The following is a 20,732-nucleotide window of genomic DNA, read 5'->3' as shown; positions in this document are numbered from 1 at the left end:
CAATGGCGGCAGCTAGTTAGTTTTAATATTACTCTTATTATTCTTTCTGGGTCACAAAATAAACGTTTAACATATTTTCAGGCGAGAATGTAGCTGTGTAAACCTCAAATATCTGCTCAGTTTATCAAGACACCACATATTTTCAAAAGCGCTCCGACGTCTTCGGAGACGTCTGTTACCCACTAGCTCGATAGCTAGCCGGGGGCTAGGCTCACTAGAGCCGTGAGAACACCGGACTCCCGGCAAATCGTTTTCAAACCCACCGCCGTCTTTCGCTACTCAGGTTAAACATGATATATAAGTCACTTAGATAACTTAAAAATGTTATTGTTTGGCTTTTTTTAGTATTTTATTTGTTCCTGAGTAAATCGGTTTGGCTGAGATTAAAGTTATAGTTTTTACACAGCTGAATAAACATCAAGCAGACAGCTGATTATCAGAAGTGTGAGATGCTCGAGAATTTACTCCGGTGTCCTGTTATATTTTAGATAGCAAGGAGTTTATTAAACTTCACCGAAACAATCTGCAAATTTCATTCAAATTTAATAAATCATCTTGTCTTTATTTTTAGTTAGCACATACCTTACACACTTAAAGCTGTAAGCTAATGATAGTTATATAAGAGCAGATGCTGCTGGTGCAATAAGCTGTAGTTTTACGTCCAATGGATGATGATCTGATTAGTCGACTAATCGCAAAAATAATCTGTGACTAGTCGACTATCAAAATAATCGTTTGTGGCAGCCCTAGTTGAAAGCAATTTTAATGTGGGTCAAAGAAGGTGAAAGGTCAGACTTACTGGGCGGTTGTAAAGCAGCATCAGCTTGGTGACTCGAATGTCTAGTCTAACTCTGAGACTCGGGTGATGAAACATATTGTAGACCTGAAAGAAGGAGAATTAGAACAACTGAACCATGTGAAAAGTCATATAAAGGAAACAAATCATCAACATACTTGAGTGAATGTCAAAATTTATGGGACAATTTTCTGATAACATCCATTAGAAATAATGCATGAATGGATGATAACCTGCTAATGCACATAAACAAACTGACTATTGCAAATGAATATTTTAATCCACTTGGATTAGATAGTTGACATCAACATCACATTTCTCTATCAGACATAAATTAAACAACTCTACCTAACAAAGCCTAAACAGATATTAACTGGTTGTGTACTTTAAAAGATTTGGGGTTTGTTCATTTGGTTATGAGCAGCATTGTTGTGCAGTGGTGCAAACACACGACTAGCTTGTCATGTTAGCTGGTGATTCTAAATTGGCTCTACGTGTAAGAGAGTGTAGTTGCCTGCATTAATGTTGTGAGTATAAGGGTAACACACTCGAGTGTGTAAAGTCGCCTGATGATAATGTCCCTCTGCAACAAAATTGTATAAGAATTTAGGAAAATCGATCTGTATTTAAAGTGCACTGGGTTTCTGAGTTTAGTACGCCAAGGTTAAAAGTACACCAAGTTTCCAAGGTGGTATTGTAAGTATGAGACCAAACAGTACACGAGTAAGAAGGCTGAAATGGCAAATTTCAGTATAACTTTAAGACAGTTATACTGGCAAACACTAAAAAAGTTATTTCTACTGCTGCCATGTGATGGTTTTTTAATGAAGTTGACTTAAATGCTCACAAATTAAATACAGAGTAACTTCTTTCAACATTTGTACTGGTTTAGAAATGTATCAGTAGGGCTGCACGATTTTGCATAAAATGAGAATCACGATTCTCTCACGATTTTCTTTTCCAGTATAAATATTTATTGCACTTATTAACTGCACATCAACTTCGTAACAGTTGAGACTGAACATAAAAACAATAAATAAACATAAAAACAACAAATGTCTCACATTTTGTCGTTGCCGCAAAATGTTGTACTGCTTGAAATTGCGTCTCCACCGTTGCTCGACACTGCGTGTATAGAGCAGGTAGTGCAACAATAGAAAAATAGTTGCGGGACGGCACTGTGTAGCGTTTGTCTAGGGCATAGGTGTCAAACTCTGGCCCGCGGGCCAAATTTGGCCCGCAGCCTATTTACATTTGGCCCGCAAAGCCATACCAAATTATTATTAGAGCTGGCCTACTGATATTATACAGCTAATATATATATTGTTTAGTATTAAGCTTTGCTTGTTCCATATTCAGTTTTTCAGCAAAACATGTTTGAGTCCATAAGAAAAGATTCATTCTTATATCTGGAGGAATAAATATATTTCAATAAATATTAACGTTAGCTCGCGACTTTGTTCCAGTTTTGAATTTTGGCCCACTGTGCATTTGAGTTTGACACCCCTGGTCTAGGGTGTTGATCATTTTCCTAAATCCCTCATTTTGCACAGTGTTAATGGAGCCATATCTTTGGTCAGGTGATAAGTAAGAGCCTCCGTAATTTCTTTGTGCCTGCGGGAGTTCGACGGGTATAGGGAAGCGCTGTATAAGGTTCCCGTTATTGATGTTTGGGTGGTTGACCGGGACGGATTTTCTCCTGTCACTTTCTTGGCCTTTACAGCTTCGTCATATTGCACCTTATGGTGACGTTTGAGGTGGTGATACAGATTTGTAGTGTTACCTTGCTACCTTGCGGTGCTTGCAAATGATAGTTTTTTGACTCTCATTGTCTTTGAAGGCAAAAAACTTCCACACGGAGCAACGAGAACCTTTTCTTGGAAGTAATTTTACAGCGAGGTTGTCATTCTCACCGCCATCAGGAAACGTTTCCTCTGCGCTCATGGTGTTTTCTCCCCTTGGGCAGTTTCACGTGCTCGCCGTTGTTTTTTCCCTGCCAGATGGCTTCTGTATCACGTGGTATAAAGCTCCGCCCTCGTCATTTGTTGAGCAGGAAGCATGAGCGCTTGTTTTTATGCAGATTACGTCCAGGATCAAAATGCGGTACAATCATCTTTTTTTTTTTTTTTTTTTTTTAATCGTTGTCATTTGGAAATGAGATCGCACATAAGTATGAATCGAGATCGCGATTTTCTAACGATTAATCGTGCAGCCCTATGTATCAGTCTCTGTATTTAAATAAACACTTATATGTATTTGAATAAACAGTTTAGGTTTGACTTAAACTCAAGTGAGGGAAGTCAAAAACAGTGTTTGATTCTAAAAATCTTACCATATTCATAACAGTCAATAGGAACCTCTGTGCGGCCTCACCACCATGGTACTGGACCATGTCCGAATCTGCTACCACCACCGTCTCCAGAGTGTAGACTTCGTGCAGGCGAATGGCATCTCTCCTCCCACGACCCTCCTCATTCACTCTTGAACTACTTTCTTCCTTCCTTCCTACCACAAAAGGAAGACTACATTTAAAAACAGTATGCCAGAAGTTTGTACAAATCGTTTAAAAAATAACTACATCCTATGAAACAACTTCCAAATAAACATTTTAAAACTTAATTATCTTAGATTCAGTGTCTTTGATTTGAAAAGATGCCGTACTTAAACACGAACACTTTGATAATTTATAATAATAATAATAAAGAGATGTAATGTTTTGTAGAAAAAGTGCAACCTTTGAAAAAGAGCCTGATATTGCCTGGACCAAACTTCTAGAATTGGGAGAACTGTTCAACAGATTTGTACGCCTGCTAAAATGTTCAATATCTAATTGTGAATAGTTTAATGATAACTTTTTAAAAGTTGTATTCTCTTTCCCTGAAATATAAGGTAAATAAAACACTAGCATAACATATTACAATAATCAATATCACACGACAAATGAAATATCTTTTTTAGCACAACTGTATTTAGACTTTTATATTTGCTGTTTTATTCTGCAGAATGAATGATGAGGGAAAGCATGTAAGAATGTATCAGTGTTGGGCAAAATACTATGAAAAAGTCATTAGTTTTGGTTAATAGTTACTTTTTCAAAAAAGTAACTGGGTTAGTAACTCAGTTACAATATTATAAAAGTAACTAATTACTAGGAAAAGTAACTATTGGTGACCAAAAACATAAAATCAGAGTAGAAAAAGGTTCTATTTTTACTGTAAGAACCACAAACATGTTTAATGAATCATTAACTTGAAACGCAAAGATAAATTGTAAACTTTAAGAAATTATGAACAAGTGTTGCAAACAACAAAGTTAAATGCAGCTATTTACCTAAAAATGCAGCCAAGGAATTTCTTTATATAACCATTTCAAACTATTTACAGAACAATCAGCTGTTCTACATCAAATAAGATGCCACACAAATGATTTGTGCCACTCCAAAAAATCATTTCTGTCCACTATAAGATGATGGACCTCATCACAAGTGTGATACCTGCAGGCCTGACAGCAGCAGGTGTATCACTCCTGTTTTCCACCTGGAGACACCGTTTACACTGTAATCTGCCTTTGGTGGCTTTTTGGCAGCGACTGTGATATTCAGCAGTCGCCTCATTGTTCTGACACACACACAAAAATATCGACTACACTACACACTAACTACACAAGACAACTCAATAACTACACAATCCAAGCACGCTAAACATCACAAATATCTCACATCTCAACTCTCTCTCTCTTTCTCTTCTTGCCATGTTGCCAAATCATTTTTGATTGGTCAATATGGTACTTCTTTTTTTTGGTCACAAGCGCTATCCTTAGACAGTAAACACATCAACATTGTATATTTCAGCGGTCTCCAACCTTTTTTGCGCCACAGACCGGTTTATGCCCGACAATATTTTCATGGACCGGCCTTTAAGGTGTCGCGGATAAATACAACAAAATAAAACTAGTACTGGTACTGAAAAAAAGAAGATTTATTCATAACACACGTGAAAAGACCCAGGAAAACCGAGTAAACGATAAAAACAATAACAAAATAACGCTGAAAACCGATAAAAACCCTGAAAACTATACATTTCACACCTGAGCCTCAACTCTCGCGGCCCGGTACCAAACGACTCACGGACCGGTACCGGTCCGAGGCCCGGGGGTTGGGGACCGCTGGTCTATATTTTTTATCATGACTCTGGTTTTACATGGCCTGTCAACACAATTTAAAAAACAGGCATATAGTTTGAAATCCACACTTTTAACACAAAAATAGAGACTCGGGCTTGTCTTGGGCTGACATAGCATCTTGTTACTATGTCACCTTAAACAAGTCATGTGATTTGTTTAACATGATTACTTTTCTTTCTCAGCCAATCAGCAGCACACGTGCGATTGTTTCAACCCCTAACTCTGAATAAGCTGAAGACAGCTTCAACCAAGTATTGAAAAAGTAAAGAAAACAGTAGTAACGCATCCGCACCTTGTTAATAACAGTAACAACGTTGTAGTGATAGAAATAGTAATTAGATTACTAGTTACTGAAAGCTGAAACATTTAAAGCATTAGTAACAGCGTTACTAATAATGCCGTTATTCTCATCACTATGTCACTATGTATGTATGGCATTCTGCTCCAGTACAGCACAAATAAAGGAAGCACTTTTCACGTTTAAATAGGTTCCACTTGGATACATGGAATTGTTATTATTAAGCACTTATTGTGATGGAGGGGTTTGTGTGTCCCAGGGATCCCAGGGGCTAGGTTGTTGGGGGGCCTTTCCCCCTGGTAGGGTGTCCCATTGCAATTTTGTCCTTTGTGAGGGATAAGACAAAGACCGAAAAGACTCCTATGAGTATACAACCAAGGGAACAATTCACCCTGCCCAGGACAGGGTTACTGAGTTAGTGCGTGAGGCTGAGAGGTACCAGCTAGATATAGTCTGGCTCACCTCAACGCACGACTTAGGCTGTGGAACCAGTCTCCGAGAGAGCGGCTGGACTCAGTCTACAGTTGCCCTAGGTGAGAGGCAGCAGGCTGGGGTAGGTATTTGTATATTGGGGTTTCTCCCTGTGGATGAGAAGGTTTGTTCCCAGCGCCTTTGGGTCGGGGGAACCGGTCTTGAGTACCCAGCCTTCTTGGAGAATAATGTAAGCGTTTAGAAAAATGTACTTTTTATTGCACCATGTTCATTCACTCATGAGCAGCTGTAACATGAATTCAATGGCTGAATTGCCACCTCAGCACCCTGATCTACAGTGTTTTATAGAGTCTTGCAAATGACCTACTAATATTATTGAGGTGTGTTGTAGCAGGGACACTTGTAAGTTTCAGGACACTGGTCCTAAAGGACTGGAGTTTGACACCAATGCTGTAGATGGTCATTATTTGGTTCCTGGCTCTACAGATGGTTGTCATAGTCAATGCTCCTCACGTGGTTTTTAATAACTGCTTTGCGCAGTTATTAAAAACCAAGGTCCTCCCTCTATAAGACAGCTGTGTGTCACATAGAGGCACCCACGAGACAAGCAGTGGGCTCGGGTCCAGCAGATCTCACCAGTTTTTTAGTAAACCCTTCCAATTTTCTTCATCTGGAAGTCATCCCTTCCCAGAAACACACTTAAACATTTCATCCCCTCCCTGTCCCACTGTAGCAGAGCTGGCATTTTTGGTTTCCCTTTATTAATCCACTCTTCTGGCAAAGGCCAACACATTTTGACCAGTTGACCTAAACAACAGAAGCAGGTTCATAATGAGGTGTAATTCTGCTTGGCCTGGTTATTTTAAGATGTAAACTCAGACTGTATGTAGTGTTTAAAATTCATTGGTAATTTTATGCTTATTCGCGTTTAGCAGATCAGTGTTAAAATCACCATGATAAACATGAAGTCATTAAATACATGTATGCTTCAGCCTGGTGCTCTATATAAACAGCTAATTATTACATTTTTCACTTTTTCCTTATAAACTTCAGTTGTTATAAACGTTCTAATAAGTAATCAATTGTAGTTGTCGTACTTTTCACCACCTTATAATTAATTCAACCCCTCCAGTTCAAAATCCAGTCGTTTCTCTGCATTGATCATGTTTTAGATATGGCAATAATCCCAAATGGTTTTGTGAATTGATTAAAATATTGCTTTATATTATTGAAATTGCCACACAGACGTCTGCTATTAAATGGATTATTGATTGTTTGTTTTCCGTGTTGATGGTGTGACACCGTTCATCAGTGAAGTAGCAGCAGATGTTGTAGAAGAAATTATTTCTGGGTCTATATCCATTTCCAAGTCCACAACATTATGGTCTGTGTATTGAAATGTTCTCAGTTTATCATGAACAGAAGTCCATTGAATTAAATTGTTATTGTTGTCCGATTCAGATGAAATTCTTTCAGTTTGTGCCATGTGGTGTGTTGTGTGTCACGTTTGTTCATACCGCCAGTGTAAGAGTAACATCAGTATTTGCCCAGTTCAATGTTTCTAATGACCAACACTTTGGCTTGTTCTGGTGAGCTGAGCATATCATCACACTCAAGGACCAGCCAAAGTTATCTAAGTGCTCCATTGTGTTTTTCAGCGGTCCATATCTATGTTGGCAACAGAGTCTAATCAAGGTTTTATTTACAAAGTTAAGAAACACTCGTCAGGTGCAAGTCAAGATGATCAAAGAAAAGTGCGCCTTCAGTCAACAGGATGTGTTATAGAGAATTATTTGGAGATAAAAAAGAGAAATACTTGATTCATTATGAGACCAGAGAATAAAGAATACACAATCTCCCAGCAATATGAGACAGCTGAAGGGCTTTGTAAAGAACAAGAAACAGACTAAATTAGAAAGACCCCGAGATGAAGTATGGAAAACAAACGGGGAAAAGGAGGATTGATTTTCACCGATCCAGAAACACAAGTCCCAACTAATGATGTAACAAAAGCCCTGCATCAAAAAGCAAAAGAGGAACACGTGTGGAAACCTGGGGCTCAAGGAAAGTTGACATGAATAAAACAAGAGCTCTTCCGATGACAATAATGTGTCAAACAGTTGTTAAAGGGAAGAATCAACACAAACACAAAGCCAGAGTCTCAAAGCAACTGAGGTCAGACCAGCAGCTACAGCCCGAACATAAGGCTCCACTTTTACATCCATCTTTGTCAGCAAGCTCACTTCCACAAGTGTAACTCCTGAGCAACCACCCATGCAAGCCCCACTCATCATGGTGACAGGTGGAGTTTTAGGAGACAAGGGAGGCGCCACAAAATATATGTTTTTATACCACAAAAATATTTCACAAGATCTCAGACACAGATCGAACAAGCTCAGAGATTTCCTCCCGAGGTACACATGCCACATATGGCCAAAAATATTTATCACAATATACATTTGAAAATTTGCAATAACGATATAACTGACAATATACTTCACACGAGACAAAATACTTTACAACTCCTCAACTTTATTCATGCAAAAAAAAAACACCAATGTATTTTCACTTAAACAAGCAGCTGTTTGTTATCTGCATTAAAGTTACATAAAAAATGTAACAGTGCAAATTCCTCGCTGACAGTTTAACCAAAAGGCATTTCCAGTGGAAACTGGTCGACACATCCTCAGCATAACCATGTATAATATCCACAAAACTTAAAAAGAGGTCATACACACACAATACGGTAACATTATGTTGAAGCACAGTACGTATCACTCCGCGAGGCTCCGCCTACGATAGCCGTAATGCTCCGACAATCCATCAAGCGGTGCGGCTTCATAGCTTAGCAAAGTCGTACTGAAACATTTGACAGATTTTCGAGCGCCGTGTACATAAAATCGTTTCGATGAAACTATGAAAAATACTTTTTTTTATACTTGTGTTAAGTTTTGTCTGGTAATTACACAAAATTCAGGTTCTTAGGTTAAATCTGACAGAAATAGTTTACACAACATCCATTAAAGGATGAGTGGATTGCTCTCCGATGCATCCATCGGAGTATGAATGTGTATGAATGTGTATGAATGTCAGCTAGAAAGCACTTAGAAAGATGTGCTTGTGTGAATGGGTGAATGCACAAGTTGTATAAAGCGCTTTGAGTGCTCAGAAGAGTAGAAAAGAGTAGAAAAGAGTAGAAAAGAGTAGAAAAGCGCTATATAAGAACCAGTCCATTTACAAGTGAATTACAATGATGTATTTTAATAAAAAAAAAAAAAAAACACCCAGCAACAGTGCATTATCTTTTTGTCATGGTCCCCATGTCTGCCCAGCCGGCCCTGCAAGGCTACATGTGTTTTGTATTCTCTCTCTCTCTCCCTCTCCTTCACCGCTCTGCCTGGGCGGAGCTCACTGTGGGCTCCGCCCTTGGCCCACACACCTGTTCGCGATTAGCTGTCGTTACCTGTCCACTACTTGAGGCTGGGACGCAGATCTTCTCGTTGCTGGATGATTGTGCGAGACTCGTTAGTGATCCTCTCAGTACTTTGTGACCTTTGAGTAATTTCTCTCTCTTGTGTGATAGTTTTCCTCCCCGGACCTGTGACCTTCCTGCTGCGTGGACGTGTGTGAGACGTGGAGACGAGAGCGAGTGTGAGAGAGCTTCCCTTTGGACCTTTGGACCCTTGGACCCTGGATTTTCCCCTCACTGCACATATTCTGCACTGCTGTTGTAAATAAACTGTGTTTGGAACGTCAACCTGCTTGAGTCCCGCTGTCGACCGTGACACTTTCATTATTCTAAGAAGAGTCAATTTACAAAACACGACTGAACAGAGAAGCAGTTCGAGATCTTCTTTTTCAGTTTTTCAAGTGGAGTAATTGCAGTTTGAGTTTGGTTTTTGTTTTGCAGCATTGGCATTTGAACAGCATACACATGTTAGAGGGTCAAATTCATAACTCTGGTTTTGCACATTACAGAACACGACTGTCTCCTTGATACTTCAAGACTGTTACTGAACATCACCAGAAATTGCTATTGCAGTTTTACTCAGAGAAAACTGAGGAAAATGTTTAAAGATTCAAACATTTTATACTCTGACTGTTTGCATATGAACCATACCTGCGCTGACCTAATCTGGTTTTGTGGTTAAGATGATTTCTTAATTTTGATCTTGATTCAATAAAGATTTTGATCTAAATTGGTGTTATTCTTAATTAAGTTGCAAATGGATTTAAATTCATACTGTTGGGTAACTTTCCATAAAACTGTACCGCATTAATAAAGTCTACTGTACTCTGAAAATACCATTGCAGGTTTGTTTGAACAATTTGTTTTCACATGACTGAGGGTGGTACAGAACAGGGAGGTGTTAGGTATGCACACCTCCCCTGTACGTAAAAAGTGTGGTATCCTGTATCCTGCACTTTCATTCTTAAATAAACAGGTTAAGATGCCACTCTTGGAGTACGCTGGACCTGGAAAGTGAGGATGAGATCAAGGAAACCGGAAGGAGGATACTGAAATAGGACACTTCCTCTCATGTGTTAAATGCAGGTCTGACTGGAGGGCAAGAGGTGGTTGTCATGGTAACGGGAATGTAGCTGGCAGAAGGACGAAGTGCATTTCCAAATAAGGAGATGCCCAGAAAGTTGCAGAAGAAGAAACGTGAGCTGACATCAGACCCAAGGCCGCCCCAAACTGTTTCCACCAATCATGTTATCGTTGTGTTTTTGTGACATGCAATAGAAACGTGTTCAGTGCCCGGGCGCGGCAGCCTTTTGTCTCTGAGCCAGAGAGAGAAGCTCCATGGCAACATGAAAAACTAAATTAAAGTTCTAACTGTTTTGATAATAAATGGTGAAAACGTATAATTGGAGCATATTTGTGTTCTCTCATGAAAAACCCTACAGTGACTGTAGCTCAGGAGGAAGAGCAGGTCATCCACTAATTACAAAACTGGTGGATTGATTCCCTGGCAGCCAGTCAGCAGTGCTGCCTCGGGCAAGATACTGTGAGTGTGTGGATGTTTACATAAGAAGCATTTAGGCAACGTGCTTATATGAATTCACTAATTTGAGCAAATGCGGCATGTTGTCTAAAGTGGTTTGAGTGCTATTACACATATTTCTCTAAGAAGGACTTCTCATTGCTGTAATTTCATCACTTGCAATTTCTTGGTCTTTTCTGGTGAATCGATTTTTTTCCCCCAATTGCAAATTACTACGGAGCCCCGCAGGGGACATGCGAGAAAAAAAAAATAAGACGGACTTTTGCGAGATCTCGCAAAAATTGAATTCCAACAATGGCGGCAGCTACTTAGTTGTAATATTACTCTTTCTGGGTCACAAAATACACTTTTAAGATATTTTGAGGCGTGAATGTAGTTGTGTAAACGTCAGATACCTGCTCGGTTTACAAGACATCACATATTTGCAAAAGTGCTCCGACGTTTTCGGAGATCTGACACCCACTAGCTCGAAGCTAACGGGAGGTCGAGACCTACTACAGCCGGGAGGAACACCGCTTTCCCGGCACATCGTGCCTCGACCTCCCGGTCGGCTTCGAGCTGGCGGCCTCCGAAGAATGCGGCTAAAACTTTTGCGAGATCCTGAGTTTGTTTTGCGAGATCTCGCAAAAGTTCATCTTAATTTTTTTTTCTCCCGTGTCCCCTGCGGGGCTCCGTAAATTACCACAAATTTCAAACTTGAAAAGTTAGCTTTTGTCATTGCTTTAGAGTGTTCTAACAGAATGTACATTTAAACAGTGCTGTACCTGGAAAAACACATACACATGAATGCATTTTTATAATTTTAACCGTGACCAATCATCTTGTCCACCTCCTCCAAGTTCCTGAACTATCATTCTAAAACACTTCTGCTGTCAGTGCCACTATAACCATATGTCCTCTGCTATCCAGTCTCGACGTGTCACTCACCTTGTACAGCCCCACAGTAGTTGGACCGCTTAAAATCTAGACCAGATTTGGTCTTGGCTGAACGTGATTGCCGCAGAAGCTGGTGTTTAAGACCGGAGAATGACTGGGATGGGTCCTGTACAACAGCAGGCTGGATGAACAGGCTCTCCTCTCCCATCTGGATAAAACCCATCTGTCAAGACAAATACTTGAAATTATTATGACTGTGTTTGGAAATCTGGTCCTGGAGCAAGAAAAGCACGATTTTAAAAGTTGTATTTATTGTAAATTTACATTGTTTATTATTACAACCAATAATTCCAACATAGTGAAGATATAACAAAGTACTACATTTGAAAGAGCTCTATTATTTCTACATTTTTAAAATAAAAACAGAATAAAAATAATGTAAAATTTTGGAATGTTAAAATAATTGCAGGTATTTGTTTGTACTTTTTAAGTAATTTCTGAGAAGAGTTCACATTTTGCTGTAATGTTAATTCAATTTTTCCCCACATTCAAAAAGTTTGTTAACACGTTGGATTGGGGCCAGATTAAGTGTGATTCAAAAATGTCCAATGATGATAAACACAAAAAGACACCTGGCAGATGTGGCTGTTTCTCTGGAGAACAAGTGTGAAAATTTAGAGGCCAGATCAAGAAGGAAAAACATCAGGATAATGAGGGTTCCCGGGACACACGCCTGCTCTGCATCCCCTGTTTCGGCACTGCTGAAGGAAGCATTGGGCTTGAAAACTTCTGAAAACTGATTTTTCTCTTTTTAATATTTATTATTGCTCATCAATAAGACAAAATTCCTTCTTATTAGAGGTCTTGAAGGTAATTAAGTCTTTAAGAAATTCCTGTGGTTTAACTAATTGGCTTTTTAATCACCTTTTCATCACGACTCCTGAGCCACATGGACACCAGAACGAGGGTTGTTCGTGTTTACCAACAGCAAACACTCATCATACAAAAATTGACCAGGACCAGAAGCGCTGTGTGTCGTTAGGTTGCTACGGAAACCAGGCATCCAGTCCTCGGCATCACCTGATGCCAGTGGCCGAGGGATGGGTCGCCGAAAGCGATGTGTGAGGAAACGGAAGCGCGGTCAATGCGCCGGGGTCTGTGCTAGGCTAAGAGCAAATCCAAGCTCTCAAACGCTTGCTCACTCAGCTCTCTCTGCACTGTTTTCAGCTCACTGACACAGAAGTTCAGGGAGGCTGCAACAAACCAACCACACCAACTTGGAGGTGTACACATCATCGGTGACCAGCCACATCAACAAGGGCATTGATGATGTCACTGTCTTCCAGGCTATCACAATACCCTCCAACCAGAAACTGTGGATGGCTGCAGAGGTGGGTGAGCTGCTAAAGACTCGAGACCACGCGTACAGAGCAGTCGAACCACGGACACTTCCAGGACAGCGGCGACACGCGGCACATACGGCAGGGCATCGAGGCCAACACCTCCCTGTGATGGTGACACCTGCCTACCAGATGCGCTGAACTTCTATGCCCTATTTGACGCTCAGAACAACATAATGGTGAGGAAGACTACCCCTCCTCACAATGACCAGGTTATGTGACTGACCTCGGCTGATGTGAGAAAAACACTTCGCAGACTTAACCAACGCAAGGCTGCTGATATAGATTGATCACTCTTCCACGGAGGTAGAGCAGTTGGCAGATTTCCTCACTGACATCTTCAACCACGGCCACCATGATCGTTCCTGTGTCAAAGAAGTCTCTGGTGTCCTGCCTCAACGACTACCCATTACACTCACACCCATTGTGATGAAGTCCTTTGAGAGGCTTGTCATGAGGCACATTAAGACCATTATTGGCTAGCTTAGCGTTAGCATGCTGCCTGTGCAGGTGCTTGCAAAAAGCTGAAGTTGTGTTGGCAGCATAATGCAGCTGTTTCTGTCCTGGAGCAGTCTCCACTTTACCATCTCTCATGGTCTCACGCTTTTATCCAATAAAAATAAAAGTAATGTCTATATCCACGCTGAAAACTGTGCCACCATCTTCCTCCTTCAACACACAAACTGCAATCAGCTGATCATAGCGAGAGTGCAAGAGCCGATAAGCGGGATCGATAGGCAGGTAGACTAACGATTCCAATGAATTGGACTATTCCCATCCCTAATTAATAGTAACCCTTTTTTCTTGATCACCTGATTTGGTGCTACTAGTATACAATAGAAATTCACATTTAATAGCCGAGCTAACTACATTGGTTAGCCTCCTACACAATCCTGTTTAGTTTGAAGTATTACAGATTTTTTCAAGAAGCATTTGACAGTTTTATTTTCCATTTTGAACGGCTTCAAATCAGTAAAACAGAATAAGGTTTAGCATAGTATAAACACAATGGACAATTATAGTCTGCATTTACTATAAACAGGCCTCCTCTGACTATAATGGTGTGGTATGCCATAAAATACAGCTCAGCCTGTTCCAGCATTTGTGCAGACATTCCACTCCCAGCTGAAGCTCAGGACTAACAAATGATGTTAGCCAGCAGAATGTGGTCTGGAGGATGGATTAAAGGATTTCTACAGCTCCATCAACATATGAATATGATACCAGTCATAGTTACTGGAGAGTAAATATATCAAAACTATGCAAAGTATGTAAAGATAGCTGTATTTGGAGGGATGTGTGGTACTTTAAAACTTTCTCTCAGAGTTTCAATACTTTTAAAGAGATTAAATTGAAGTTTGATTTAACCTATCAAGTGCTGCACAGCGAAAGCAAGTGAGAAATGGGTTAAGTTATACTGTAACTGTGAGAATATAAAATTTTTCAGTGCAATAATGTACAATATTTTTTTACATTATTACACTGAAATACAGTTTATTTATATGGTAATATCCAGTTGTTTTGTCTAATATCTGTAGAGTTACCTGATGCCAAAGGTAAGGTTTAACTAGCACAGCTTTAACCCTTTAAGACCTACCATAGAACCAAGTCCACCAGAGCTTATATTATATGTTTACATGCTGTGGAGCCATTTTTGGGAGCATTTCAAGTTGCTATACATCAATACAACCATTACAGCCTAAATTTTAATAATATGTCTGCATTAAGTGCATAGTAATTACATAAATTGCAAAAAAGTGCAATAAACTACAAAAAAATTGAAAATCGTTTTTGTTTTTTTAACATATATTTCTAGTTAGAGAAATTTAAGAGGCTTATCCCTCAAAACTGTAAATACAAAAAAGTTGCACAAAATAGTTTCCCACCACAGGAAATTTATTTTGAGTGTCTTCATAGTTTTATTTTTGAAATACACCAATTTTTATACACTGCAGGAAAAACTAAAATAAATATTATAATGCAAATTTGCAAAAAAGCAGCATGTGCATCAAAATAAACTATTTCCAGCAGTGCAATATGAGTCCTAAGCATCCCAGAAACCACACAGAAAGTCATAAAGTCAAACATAACTTTTAAAAACACGCGTGCCCGCTCCGACCGGCTTTAAAGGGTCAAGATACTATTTACAGTGTACAGTGAAGAATGATGGATAGCAACCATGCACACCTACATCTTGACCATTTGTCCATGTACATGAGAATTTGTTCTCAAAAATGTCAAATAACAAAAACAGTGATCTCAAGTCACATGGACCAAGGTATAGCCACTAACCGAGAGAAAGAGAGAGAGAGCTAATGATTTCCTATAACCAAGCACTTGCTAACAATCTCCCAAGAGGATAAAAACTCCAGCAGGACAAGACGCAGCGAGGGAGGCCATATGCCACGTAAGCAAAATGAGATCACTGTACTGTCTCCCATAAGATCATTCTGGATCAGACACCTGCTAGATCAAAAACAGACATCAAAAGACATCACGACAAAACCTCTAAATTCAGTTCAATTTTATTTATATAACACCAAATCACATCAATAGATGCCTGTAGGTGCTTTATATTGTAAGGTAAAGACCCTCTGCTGCAAGTGACTGGGGTTGAGGGGAGGGAGCAAGAGATGGCCTTTATTCACTAGTTATCAATGTGGTATAAACACACAGAGAGTAAAAAGAGATGAGTGAAGGAAAACCTCAGTGCATCATAGGAAGCCCCCAGCAGCCTTTGTCTCAATTAATGAAGAAATAAAACTTCAGTCACAAGTTGTTCATCAGCTGAACTTACATGGGTACAAATTAATCTCACTACAATGATCGCAGCATCTGTTCCCTAACCTGTGCTAGACACATTAATCAATCTGGATAAAACTTGATATATGAACTGCGAAGAGTACCAATATTATCAAAATCTATAGAGAAATCTTTTTTTTATAATACTCAAATTCTTAAAAAAATATATGTATATACATGTTACTAGATTTCCCCAACAGTACTCTAGCAAAATGACTGAAACTAGCATTAAACTAAATTAAAGACTACATTACGTGTATGTGTACATTGCTGTTTGTGAATACATTTTGCTATTATCAATTTTTGTGCAGTTGCATTTTGGGGTCCCTGGAATCTGTCACTATGCAGATATTTGTTCAGTGGTGCTCGTCCTGCCAATAATTGAATACTTTGTCTTATAAAATGAAGTGAATGTAGCTTGCTTACCATTTCGCTATGTACTATAATAAACATAAATACAAAAACATCAATGAATTAATTAATAAAGAGACTCTACCCTACCCTATTGCTTACCAAAGTTCAGGTTTCAGTCCTGTTGGCACCAAAAAAATATCTTGTGTTGTTATTCCCCAATACATTTTAATTCAACTAAAATGGCCCAGAAGACATTCAGCAACCTAATTTGTGAGGGTTTTTAAAGTATGAGAGATTTGAATCACCTATGTTTAATTCTTATCACAGTCTCATCACTACTGGGGATGGAAAGTGGATAAGAATTCAGCGACTATCGATTTCACTTCGATTCTGTATCGAGTCTCTTATCAGTTGTCGTTGGGTTCTCTTTGGCTCTGTTTGGACAGTCGCCTGAAGTAGCAATAAAGAAATTCCTCTCTTGCAAATGAAATCATGCTGTGGTTTAAATGTTTGTGCGTGTTTTTTGTGTTGGAGTCGTTACTCAAAAAAGTCATGATTGCAAATATTACAACCTCCTCCGACCACAGGTACAACATGCCGAGAAACCACTACAGTTCGCATACAAGGCGGATGTCGGAGTGGAGGATGCCATCCTGTACCTCCTGCATAGAGCCCACTCACACCTGGACAAGGGAAAAGGCACGGTCAGGATCCTGTTTCTTGACTTTTCCAGTGCCTTTAATACCATCGGCCCTGTCTGCTCCAGGAAAAACTAAACAGGATGCAGGTGGACCCCTGCCTGGTCGCTTGGATCTCCAACTACCTCACCGACAGGCCACAGTACGTCAGGCTAAAGGACATCACGTCTGACACTGTGGTCAGCAGCACAGGAGCACCACAGGGAACTGTGCTGTCCCCTCTTCTCTTCACCCTGTACACCTCTGACTTCTGCTACAACTCTGAATTATGCCACATTCAGAAGTTTGCAGACGACACAGCCATCATGGGGTGTATCTGGGATGATCAGGAAGAGGAGTACAGAAGTCTGGTGAGGAACTTTGTCACATGGAGTCACACAAACCACCTGCAACTCAACACCTCAATGACCAAGGAACTGGTTGTGGACTTCGGGAGGTCCAGAGAAGGTCCACTGCCGGTTCAGATAGAGGGGGAGGAGGTGGAGGTGGTCAACACATGCAAGTACCTCGGGCTGTGGGTGGACAACAAACTGGACTGGTCATGCAACACTCAGCACCTGTATAAAAAAGGTCAAAGCCGACTGTACTTCCTCAGGAGGCTGAGGTCTTTTAACATCTGCAGGAAGCTCCTGAGGATGTTTTACCAGTCGGTGGTTGCTGGAGTACTGTTCTATGCTGTGGTGTGCTGGGGGAGCAGCACAGCAAAGAAGGACTCATCCAGGCTGGAGAAACTGATCAGGAAGGCTGGCTCTGTGGTCGGCATGAAGCTGGACACTCTGGTGTCAGTGACAGAGAAAAGGACACTAAAGAAACTGCTGGACATTATGGACAATGCTGGGCATCCTCTGCACACGGCCATGAACAACCAGAGGAGTCTGTTCAGTGACAGGTTGCTTCTCCCAAAGACAAGAACCAACAGACTTAAAAACTCCTTTGTCCCACACGCCATCAGACTGTTTAACTCCTCTCTGGAGGAGAGTTTCATCTAATCTGATCTTTCACGTTACTCTGTAAAACAGCTAAAACACACTGTATCAGGATCAGCGTTTAACAACATAAACCTGAGGCTCCAACCCCACACACCAACACAAATTCCTGATGAGGACATCCATCTCTAAGATCTTTCTCTCAGTAGAATACAAAGCTGACCACACAAAGCAAAGATAAACCAGCACATGCGATCAGAAACATGAACAGGTAGAGAGGCTGCAGCCTGACTGCTCATCTGCTTCTTACTTGTTGAACTTAAGGATCTGGCTTTTGGCTTGCACTCAGCTTTCGCTCTGGGTTCATGGCTAGCTTACCATTAGCATGCTGTCTTGGCCGATGCTTCCAAATAAACGAAGTTGTGTTAGCAGCATAATGAGGCCGTTTCTGTCCTGGATGCAGTTTTCCCCTTTGCCATTTATCTCGTCCTTTTGTGTTTCCATGCTCTCGACTGCGTTGCTATTTTTCTCCTCTGACACGCGAACTGAAATCAGCTGATTGCTGTGGAAGTGCAAGAACTGATAAGTGGGATCGACAAGCAGGCAAACAATACCAAAGAATTGGACTACTGGGAATCGGTTTTCTACAAGAACCGGTTCTCAGTTCCCATTCTTTGTCACTACATGTCGATTTGTAGCACTTTAATAACCTACCTTCTGCCTCATGTTAATATTACCAGTATGTAAGTGAGTGGCTATGCCATACATGAAAGGTTGGATGTTTCTGATTAGCTAGCAAATGACCAAACGAGCATATTAAACTAAACTAGACAAAATTAAAGTTTTTGGCATTGGAGTCAAGATCTCTGGCTTTGATAGAGCAACATCAAACAATATAAACTAAAACCTGATCAATCCAAAACCAAATAAGTCTGATTATATGATCTTCAATTAGAATCACATATCAGTATTTAGATTTTTTTAAATAAAAGAACTGATGATAGAGAGAGCTAAAGTGGTGCTATTAGCAAGTGCCACTGTCTACAACATGGATACATTGATTTTCTAATCATAAAAATAATCACCAAATCCAGTTTTAATGAAAATGTCAAGTTGCATCTCAATAAGGAAAACCAACATTTTCTTTGCCATTTCTGTACTGAAGAACATGCCAGAACAAAGCTTAAAAGGGTAGACATTGGTCGTGTCCAAATTCATGGGCTGCTTCCTCCTGAGGACGCATTTGTAGACCGATTACATCACAGCGACGCGCCGAAGGCTGTCCAAATTCGTAGACTCCTCCGAATGCAGCCGACAAATGCGTCCTCCTTTTCCCCGAATTTGAAGGATGGGTCGGGTGTGTCCTTCGTGGCCCACCATATCCCAGAATTCATAGCGCGGCCCAGCCAAACTCCAGTTTCCAACAATGGCGGCCGCTACTAAGTTTTAAAATTACTCATACTAATCTTTCTGGGTCACAAAATAAACTTTTAACATATTTTCAGGTGAGAAAGTAGCTGTGTAAACATCAAATATTTGCTCGGTTTATCAAGATATCGCATATTTGCAAAAGTGCTTCGACGTTTTCGGAGACGTCTGCTACCCACCAGCTCGATAGCTAGCCAGGAGCTCGAGGGTCACTGATGCGGCCGAGAACGGCCCAACTCATCATTTTCAGATCGCTTTTGCTACTCAGGTTAAACGTAATATATAAGTCACTTAGACAACCTAAAATGTTATTGTTGGGCTTTTTTCAGTGTTTTGTTTGTTCGTGAGTAAATCGGTTTGGCTGAGATTAAAGTTATTAGATTAGATAAAATAAAACTTTATTAATCCCTCGGGTGGGTTCCTCCTTGGTTTTTACACAGCTGACTAAACGTCAAACAGAAAACTGATTAAACAGAAGTGTGAGACGGTCGAGAATTTACTCCAGTGTCCTGTTATATTTTAGACAGCAAGGAGCAGACGGCTGAGTTTATTAAACTCCACCGAGACAGCGGTGACGCTAATCAGAAGGCTCGACCGTCCAATTTCACAGCCGTTTACTTCCGGCCTACCCGACCTTCTGAGGACCCGGCCCACGTAGACCGCGAAGGCCGGGTCCTCAGGAGGATGCAGCCCATGAATTTGGACACGACCATAATGTCATGGTTCTGGGTATTTTACACAGTTTGTGAGTTGTTCGTTCATGTTTCACTTTTAGTTAGTTCATGGCTCGTTTTTTTAAGAAAGGATTTATGCTTATAGCTTTAGTCTTCAGGTAATAATCTGACCATTACCTTGCACAAGCTGTCAGACTGATAAATGGACTGTGCCTCCTCCCCATCCACACAGCTACACTGTGAGCTGTAGTCCATGAATAGCATTCTCACGTAGCTCTTCCTTTTCTCCACACGGTGATGGTGATGCCATCCTCCGTGGACCAATTTGCTCTGTAAGCAAATGTGTGGGTGTCAAGAGAGGGTGGTAGGCAGTCTCTGATGTGCTGACGCATATCTGCTCGAAACACTTCATGACTACAGGCATGAGGGCTATAGTAGTCTGTAATCATCGAAGCTGTCTATTGCAGTCTTTTGTGGGGTGGGAATAATGGTGGAGGCCTTCAGACGGGTGGGAACAGTGGCATGAGTCAGACAGGTTGAACAGGCAGGTGAGGATCACTGCCCGTTGGTGCACGCAGGCTTCGACCGCAACTACTGGGATGCTGCTGGGGCTGGCAGCTCTCCTGGGCTTCACCGCTCTGTCTTCTCCTCACCTCATGTTCCTGCAGGGAGAGGAGAAGTGTACCAGGTAGGGTGGAGGTGGGGGGCAGGAGGTGCTAGGGAGGGGCGGTCTCAAACAGCTGTTGAGCTCCTCTGCTACTGTTAGGCTGCTGTTCGGGGGCTCTGTCTGAAGGTTGGAGGCTGAGGGACACAGTTTCCTCCGTTTAATCTCCAAGGCCACCTCTGCCAAACAATTG

General features: G+C 40.8%; 1 protein-coding gene across 2 annotated transcripts in view; it reads right to left on the bottom strand.

The window, feature by feature from the left end:
* adamts17 (ADAM metallopeptidase with thrombospondin type 1 motif, 17) overlaps positions 1-20,732 on the bottom strand; it is a 94,888-nt gene that overhangs the window by 65,636 nt on the left and 8,520 nt on the right. For both annotated transcript variants that reach the window (XM_087842988.1, XM_087842993.1), the window contains exons 3-5: positions 11,645-11,816; positions 3,129-3,301; positions 800-883 (exon numbers count right to left, since the gene is read on the bottom strand). In XM_087842988.1, coding sequence (XP_087699114.1) covers positions 800-883; positions 3,129-3,301; positions 11,645-11,816 — 429 coding nt within the window. The remainder of the gene's footprint in view (positions 1-799; positions 884-3,128; positions 3,302-11,644; positions 11,817-20,732) is intronic.

This window comes from Neolamprologus brichardi, chromosome 1 (assembly GCF_056152115.1).
Source record: "Neolamprologus brichardi isolate AB-2024 chromosome 1, ASM5615211v1, whole genome shotgun sequence".
Classification (NCBI taxonomy): domain Eukaryota; kingdom Metazoa; phylum Chordata; class Actinopteri; order Cichliformes; family Cichlidae; genus Neolamprologus; species Neolamprologus brichardi.
Note: the sequence above shows the minus strand (reverse complement) of the source record. Positions and strands in the feature narration are given on the sequence as shown.